Below are 8,539 nucleotides of genomic sequence, written 5' to 3' on the forward strand. Positions count from 1 at the left end.
TAAAGGATGCAGACACAGATAGAAACAGTTAATCTTAACTACCCACTGCAAATCTCTGCTCTCATCACAGAGATCTCATTCAAACCTCCCCTCACCCCCCCACTCTCCCCACCCATCCCGTCGCAGGTCAAAGGAGCCAGAACCGGTGATCCAAGGCCGGAAGGAACAGGAGAGTTCCTCGTCGTCGGGAAGTGAGTCGGAGAACGAGACGTGCGACGAGGAGTCCCTCTTGGGCGCGTCGTTCAGCTCCCAGGCCGGGCCCTCGGTGTTCCAGAGCTCCTCCTCGCTCTTCACCACCACCAGCGAGAAGAGTCGGAAGAAGTGAGTTGTGGGTTGTGTCTGACTGGTTGTCTTTTTGGCTGTGTGTCTGTGGATTGTCTTTTGTCTGGTTATCTGTTTGTTTGTTTGTTTGGATGTCTGCTTGTCTGTCTGTCTGCACAGTGGTTGTCTGTTTGGTTGTCTGTCTTTGGGTGTATGTGTGTGTGTCCAGCTATTGTGTGTATGGTTGACTTGTCTCTCTCTTTCTCTCTTTCTCTCTCTCTCTCTCTCTCTCTCTCTCTCTCTCTCTCTCTCTCTCTCTCTCTCTCTCTCTCTCTCTCTCTCTCTCTCTCTCTCTCTCTCTCTCTCTCTCTCTCTCTCTCTCTCTCTCCTTCTCTATCTATTTATCTTTATCTCTATCTCATTATCTTTCTCTCTTTCTCTCTTTCTTTCTCCCTCCCACACATTACCATATATTGCTTAGATTATCATAGTGTACGATATTGGCAGTGCAGCTAAAACAGGGAAAAATTTATATTTTCAGAGTTGCACCGCCAAGAGAGATGAAAGCTGCCCTTAAGGTTTTGAATGACTCCATCGGCAAGCCGGTGCGGTCAGGACAACAGCTGACCAATGCCATCAACATCGTTCAGAGGGAATGGTTTAAGGTGGGTAGGTCGTGCTCTATTTGTTTATTTATTTATTTAATCTATATTTGCCTATTGCTGATCCTTCTGGCTAGATAACAAGCATGTGTGGTGACCAAGCGTGATGCCTTGCTGTGCCCCTTAGAGTGCTTTTCACCCGGCTGATTCAGGGGGTGATAATAGGAGGTTTTTGTATTTGTTTACAACTTTTTCACAAGTGAATAAAGATGTGTCTATACAAATGGAACTCCTATGATTATATACATATGTACCAGTGTATGTTTTAAGAGAGAGATCATGATGTGATAGGACTTCATCTGGTGAGAACAAAATATTCCCATGGCGTGTTATCATGTCACCTGATGCAAATGCATTAGGAGTCTGTGTGTGTGTGCGTGGGTGTGGTTATTGGTAGGAGTGGGGGTATGGGTGGGGGAAGGGGGTGTGGGTATGGTTATGGGTATGGGTATGGTTAGGGGTGTGGGTAAGTGTAGCTTCATGTCCAGTGATGTTTTGCTGTTTCAAATGAATCTCTTCATCAAGAAATGCAATTGCAAATTATACAAATCACTGCACACTTCAGTACCATTTGTGTCCCTTGCAAAATTTAAATTGCATCTATATTACTTCTCACACCAGAGATATCTTTTTACCAAATGGTATTTTTAAAAGTCAGATTCAAGATAAACTTATTATCAGGTCATGCTCTCAATTTTACTTTCCTATTTCATTAAAATATCCAAAAATCATTCTACATATATATACTTAACATACAGCCTACCTACCTTACTTGAATCTCCGGTGTAAATATTATTGTGATGAGTTACTTACATATTACATAATTCAAGCAACGAAACCAACCTTATTCTTTCTAGCTCTCGAGTCAGAAGGACGCGGATCCTCACGCCGTGGAAGACTATATGGACGTGTTCGAGGACTATTCCAAGGCTCTCCTACAACGTGTCGTTAACTTGTCTGATGTGAATGTAAGTTCAGAGTGGCAAAATATATTTATTTACTTTATTGAATTTCTACTGCTTTTTGAATCATAATTTTTTGTTATTATTATTATTGTTATTGTTATTATTATTATTATTATTATTTTTTTTTTATTATTATTGTTATTATTATTAATATTATTGTTATTATTATTATTATTGTTATTATTATTGTTATTATTATTATTATTATTATTATTATTATTATTATTATTTTATCATCATCATCATCATCATCATCATACAATAATAGATCTTTCCTTTTCTCCCCCCCCCCATCCCCTCCCCATTACCCCACCCCACCCCAGGGCAACACGGCCATGCACTACGCCGTCTCACACGGCAACTTCGACGTGGTCTCGGTGCTGTTGGACTCCAAGGTGTGCAATATCAACCAGCAGAACAAGGCGGGCTACACGGCGACCATGTTGGTGTCGTTGGCGCAGATCCGTTCCGACACGCACGCCAGCGTCGTCCAGCGGCTCTTTCAGCTCGGAGACGTCAATATCAAAGCCAGCCAGGTGGGGACGGGGAGGTGCTTGATTCTTTATATCTTTTTTATGTTAAATAGATAATGGTTATCAAAAATAGATGAGTAATAGATGAATTATGAATAAGTAATAGGTAGATTGTAAATGGATTTTGAAGAGATAGTAAATAAATTATTAAAGATTAAAGATATTTGGATTGGTTAGGGTTTATTTTTTTTATTTTTTTTATTCTTGGCTCGGATAGCATCGTAAACTGTGTGCTTGAGAATTCGGGCTAGGATGAATAAAAATGTGGGTTTAAGTTAAGAATAACATAGGCTTGTATAAATCAGAATTTGGGCTTGAGTTTATAAGAATTTGGCCTTAAATAGATAAGCATTCAGGCTTAGATAAATAAAAATTTGGACGTGGATAGATATGAATTCAGGCCCCGATAAAACAACAACTGGCTTTGAATAGACGAGAATTTAGCTTGGATAAGCATGAATTCAGGTTTGGATAAATACAAATTCGGGCTTTGGTGAATCAGATTACAGGCTTGGGGACATTAGTGTTTTGGAATTCTCTGGATTCTTAGAATTAATTATTGAATGGAATTTCATTTATTACTACCAATCATATTGATATCAGTGTTAGGAACTAGATTTGAAACTTGATGTAGAGGTAATTTGTATATGTAAAATCAGGCCAGCAGAATTACACTAAGTTTAGATGAGCATTTTACACATAAGAGGTTAAATAGTTGTACCTTCAGAGTTGCAGTACTTGAAAACATTTTAAGACAGCGTAGAGGGACAATGAGTAAATATATCACCAATGTAGCATTATAACTTCAGAACTGGATGGTTTACAAATCATTTAACCCATTGGTCGCAGTTTTAATAAAATATGTGTACAGTCGGATGGCGGGTTTACATTGTTTGGCACGGTACCAACTGCCTTGACAGCAAATCATGCCATCTGCTGTCAATGGGTTAAAACAGACAGTTATGATGTATATAGGCCATCTTAGATATGCTGTGCCAAAACTTTAGTGTTATAGCTATTTTTAAAGTGAAATTTTATGCATATTAGGCACATTTAAGTAGTGGAATGTCATACCTCCCAAATTAAACTAATGTCAGACCCATGCAAAATGGAATTCTTTGAAGAACAGACAGAATTCAGAAAACTAATATTTCTTCACAAATTTTAGAGTGACAGTGAAATCAGACTTTAAAAAAATGACAGCTTACAGACAGACACCTTTAGAGATACAGCTAAATTCAAATGTATGATTTTTAGAATAAAAACAATTTCAGACAAATTTAACGGCACTCCTGAGCCTTTTGAGTATGGGGATGCCTATGTTGTGGATACCAGGTCTCTCGTTGACAGTGTGTCGGGTGCCTGCTTGGATCAGAACCACTTCCTGCCATTATTAGTTCAGGGAGATGTCAGTTTACTATTTATGAAGTCTCTTTGGTAATATAGGGTTAACACTCAGATAGCCCTGAGATATTATGAGACAGTTAGATTCTCAACCCTTTATAAACATGCTATTTCTGGTATGGGTTGATTGATCTGGCTAGACTTTCCATCAATTAAAGCTTTTCAAGTCATTGATGCTTTATTCTTACTTAGTCATACCGTATACAGTCTGTCAAGAGCCGTGCTAGTGGCTTATACCACGGCCATCTTGAGGGGACTTTCCTTTACATTCAGACCAATCTAAAAACTCTTCCTAAATAACAATCCAATTCCAGCACGGTCAGACGGCCCTCATGCTGGCCGTCTCCCACGGGCGGCTGGACATGGTAGGCCTCCTGGTGGCGGCAGGAGCCGAAATCAACATCCAGGACGAGGATGGCTCAACGGCTCTCATGTGCGCAGCTGAGCACGGACACTTGGCCATCGTCAAGTTCCTCCTCAGCCAGCCAGATACCGACCCCACGCTTATGGATAATGTGAGTTGGATTTCGGTTCCTTTGAGGGAGGGCAGGGAATGAGGTGTGAGGTATGGGGGTAGAGGGTAGAGAGGGAGAGGATTGAGAGGGAGGGAGCAGAAAGGAAGGAGGTCAAGAGGGAGAGGGTAGAGAGGGTAGAGAGGGTTTGGAAGTAGGACACTTAGCCATTGTCAAGTTCCTCAGCCTGCTGGATAATATGAATGCAATTTTTGGGCTCTTTAGGAGGGCCACTGTCATATGCCTCCTTGGCCAGAAAGATACTTATCTGACTGTAATAGAAAAAAACAAGTTGGAATTTTGGATCCTGTGGATTGAGGGGAAAAAAGAATTGAAAAAAAAAAGAAAATAAGAAAAAATGAAAAGAAAGGAGAATAGAATCAAACGGTTAATGTAAGTGAGATTTTCCCTTGGAAGGGAGGGAGGGTGAAGGGAAGAGATAGCTTTTAGGAAGGCCTACAGACGTTTGGCTATCTTCAGGTTCCTTCTAAAGCGACCTAACATGTTTCCCACTGGTATGGACAATGTGAGGGGGATATAGGAGAGAGGCATTAGGATGTTTTAGATAGAGATGTGTTGTTATCTTGCTCGTGTTAACCTGCCATTAGGGATAGACGTACTTGATTATGTGGTAAATTTATAAGCAATAACTTTGTTAGAATTTGAGGCATGACTTTGTTTCCTCATCTTTTCTCTTTATTTTTTGTGTTGGTTTGCACTGAAACAATTTAAGCACTGATTTAAAATCATTTAAACCTTTTAGAGGAACAGTGCAAAATTGAAGATCTGTTAAATGAGCCATCAATGAGATAGCTTATGAAAAATGAAAGTTGTGTCATAATTATCATAGTATTACATTAGGTGTATTTTCATAAACCATCATTCTGTTTTTTTTTATCCATTCCCTTTGCAATTTTCTGAGGCACACTGTCATTCCGGTTTTTCATTCCATGTAGATTTGTTTTTTTTCGTTTAATGAATGATTTTTACCATAATGATAATCAATCACATTTGCACATTGCCCTCCACACGCTCCGAATAATCACTCACACTTTGTGATGCCCTTCCCCCGTTTCCCTCCAGGACGGCAGCACGGCCCTCACCATAGCCGTGGAAGCGGGACACAAGGACGTGGGCGTGTTATTGTACAAGCACATGAACCTCTCACGTGGCTCCTCCCCCTATTCCTCTGTCAGGTGAGAAGCCTTTGATGTTGTGAGGTTTTCCTGTTCCAGCTGTTCAGGTCACTGATTATTTTTCTTTCTTTATCATTATTGATATCATTATCATTATGATTATTGTTATTGATATTGTTGTTACTATTATTATTGTTATTATTATCATTATTATTATTGTTATTGATGTTATTGTTACTATTATTATTGTTATTGTTATCATTATTATTATTATACTATCATTATTAATATCATTATTATTTTTGTTATTATTATTGTTATCATTGTTATCATTATTGTTATTATTATAATTGATACTATTATTATTATTGTTATTATTATTATTATTATTATTTTGTAGTAGTAGTAGTATTAGTTTTAATAATGGTAGCAGTATCATTATTATTATTATCATGACCATAATCATTATCAGTAGTATTAATAATTGTAACGCCATTATCATTATTATCATCATAACTAATCGGCCTCCCTTTATGCACCCCATTCCAGAATCAAGCGGTCCCGCACTCCGACCATGTCCCGGTCTTCAGTGACTCCCCCTCCCAGGTCCTCGGCACCCTCTTCACCCGGGCGCTCAAGGAAGTCGTCTGCGCCACACTCCCCCGGCCGTTCCAGGCAGAGCTCGGCCTCCCTGTCCAACCTCATGATCTAAAACTCTAGGGTCTTTGTCTCTCTCTTGACTGTGAGAAAGAGATCTTTCATTATATATTTTTTCCTCTCTCTCTCTCTTTCTTGTCTTTCTTTTTGTGTTCTTCTTTTCTTCTTTCTCCAGAGTAGGCATCACTACAAGATCTTACACAGTTGGAGACCCATTCTCCCGTAGCCAAAAGGTCTGGTGATGACAACTACAATGATGATGGAGATGGCTACTTTTGGTGCTCACTGGTTGCGGCCTAAATGTAAACATATCTCACACTCCAGACTTGATTCTGGCAGACGTGATTGTGCCACAAACACCATTTTATCTCCTGTGTCGATGGTACATGGTCTCTCCTTCTAATCATCAGTGGAAATCCTAGCTTCCAATTTATGTGGCTTTACGTATGGTGCTCTTATTAACAGCGAAAGGCCATAAAAAAAGCACAAGCAATTTATCTTCTCTTTTTCCATCGAGGCTTGAGCGTTGTATTTATGTTGCATTCTCTCACGAGAGCTTCATCTTGCCCTTATGATTACAGTGAAGCTAACATTTTCCTAATGGATTTAGTAAGATACTATACCTTCTCACCTATTATAGTGAAGGCCTTATTGTGCTTCTTCTGCCACCGGAGGAAAAGCATCGTTAGTATTACTTTAGGGATAATGAAGGTAATCACAATAAGGATAGGATAACTCGATACGCCTTCAGTCATGTTTATTCCAAAGCGGCAGAAACGTATGAGAGGAACTTTACGTAATGGCATTGACTGTAACCGTCTGAGGCCCCTTCTGTAGGTGCTTCTTCGGTGACCTTGTCTTCTGTCCTAGGTCTGATCGTCCCCCTTTTTATTCTTTTTTAACAAGGAATACAGTGTCCTTGAAGAGGGAAGGAAGGACAGAAGAAGGGCAGGGAGAAAATACATGAATGGATAGAGAAGGAAAGAAAGAAAGAAAGAAAGAAGCTATGACAAAAAGAAGGAAGGGAAGAGGGAAAGATAGAAAGAAAAAAGGAACGACAAGAGGAAGGAAAGAAAGGAAGAAAGATAGAAAGAAAGAAGGAATGACAAGAGGAAAGAAGGAAAGAACAAAAGAAGGAAAAAAAGAAAGAAAAAAGAAAATGCCAAATTGTGATAATTTATGTGCTAAATGAACCTTCTTTATAATCACAATCATTTATTTTTTCTCAGAATGGATTTCCTTTATATTGAAGTGTTAAAAGTATCAGCGGAGTATTTTTTTATTGACAATTTTTAAATTAGTGTTTATATCAGTAAAGTTTAATGTCTTGTATAGGGAAATGACATTTTAATATTAAAATACCTTAAAATTCTGATATGATAACAGATCACAGACACTTAAAAACAAATGAAGTTTGAAATAAAAAGAAATAAGGTATCATATCAGAAGTTAGAAGAATTTATATAAACTTAAACCAGGGTAATACATATGGATGTTTATAACGATTGGATGACTTGGCATTTTAACTGAACCTCACTCTTAAGTAAATGAGGATATTAGAAATCAGAGAAAAACGTCGTTAAATAGGTAGTTATCCATGACAATATTGAGGAGATGTAGTGGAAACTCTGTGTGTGTGGTGTGACGTGTTTGGTTCGTGTTTTGTCAACGAAGGGGGTTCTTTTCCAATTTTTATTTATTTATTTATTTTTTTTTAAGGATTAGAGGTATTGTTTTTTTTTTGTTTCTGTTTTTTCCTTATCATGATTATTATCATTATTATTAGCATTATTATGATTATTGTTATTATCATATTATTATTGTCATTATTATTGTCATTATCATTGTTATTATTATAATTATTGACATTATTGTTATTATTATTATTATTATTATTATTATTATTTATATATGACTATTATATTATAAAATTTACTTATTTATTTTTTCACCACCACCATTGTCGTTATTATTACTACCGCATTTTACAGCATTGCTTCTAGTATTTTGTTACTAATGACATAACAGCGAAGAGAAGCCACGAAGCGCATGGTTTCTTGCGAATATCTCACACATTCCCTTAACATTCCTTAGAGTTTAGGCAATTCTTTCTCCTCGTTTGCAAGTTAACGCAAAAGTGTACATTATACGTTCTCTCTTTATTTTCTAAGGGACATCCGGAATCGCTCTAATCAGAAATGTCCGTAGTGTTGATACGTGCAACACTTTGACAATCGTTATCTTTTAAGGCTAATTTTCTAATGTGATAGAGTATCTGTATAAAGCTGTTTTTTTAGTGATATAGATAAAAAAAAGGTTTTTATTTTAGATTTTAATCACAGTGCTGTCATACTTACCTGGAACTGGGATACTTAAGGTATTTCATAATTATGTAACTCACATCTGTTG

At 37.7% G+C, this 8,539-nt stretch overlaps 1 protein-coding gene across 6 annotated transcripts in view; it reads left to right on the forward strand.

Annotated features, from left to right (window-relative positions):
* Positions 1-7,207, forward strand: part of LOC122250870 (uncharacterized) — a 26,483-nt gene extending 19,276 nt beyond the window's left edge. For all 6 annotated transcript variants that reach the window (XM_043012567.2, XM_043012570.2, XM_043012571.2 and 3 more), the window contains 7 exons: positions 127-321; positions 803-926; positions 1,781-1,891; positions 2,212-2,424; positions 4,140-4,340; positions 5,421-5,533; positions 6,023-7,207. In XM_043012567.2, coding sequence (XP_042868501.2) covers positions 127-321; positions 803-926; positions 1,781-1,891; positions 2,212-2,424; positions 4,140-4,340; positions 5,421-5,533; positions 6,023-6,185 — 1,120 coding nt within the window. In that variant the 3' untranslated portion in view covers positions 6,186-7,207. The remainder of the gene's footprint in view (positions 1-126; positions 322-802; positions 927-1,780; positions 1,892-2,211; positions 2,425-4,139; positions 4,341-5,420; positions 5,534-6,022) is intronic.
* Positions 7,208-8,539: the final 1,332 nt, after the last annotated feature.

The sequence above is a fragment of the Penaeus japonicus genome, unplaced genomic scaffold, assembly GCF_977035675.1.
Source record: "Penaeus japonicus unplaced genomic scaffold, GWHDUDI00000001_assembly GWHDUDI00000040, whole genome shotgun sequence".
Lineage (NCBI taxonomy): Eukaryota > Metazoa > Arthropoda > Malacostraca > Decapoda > Penaeidae > Penaeus > Penaeus japonicus.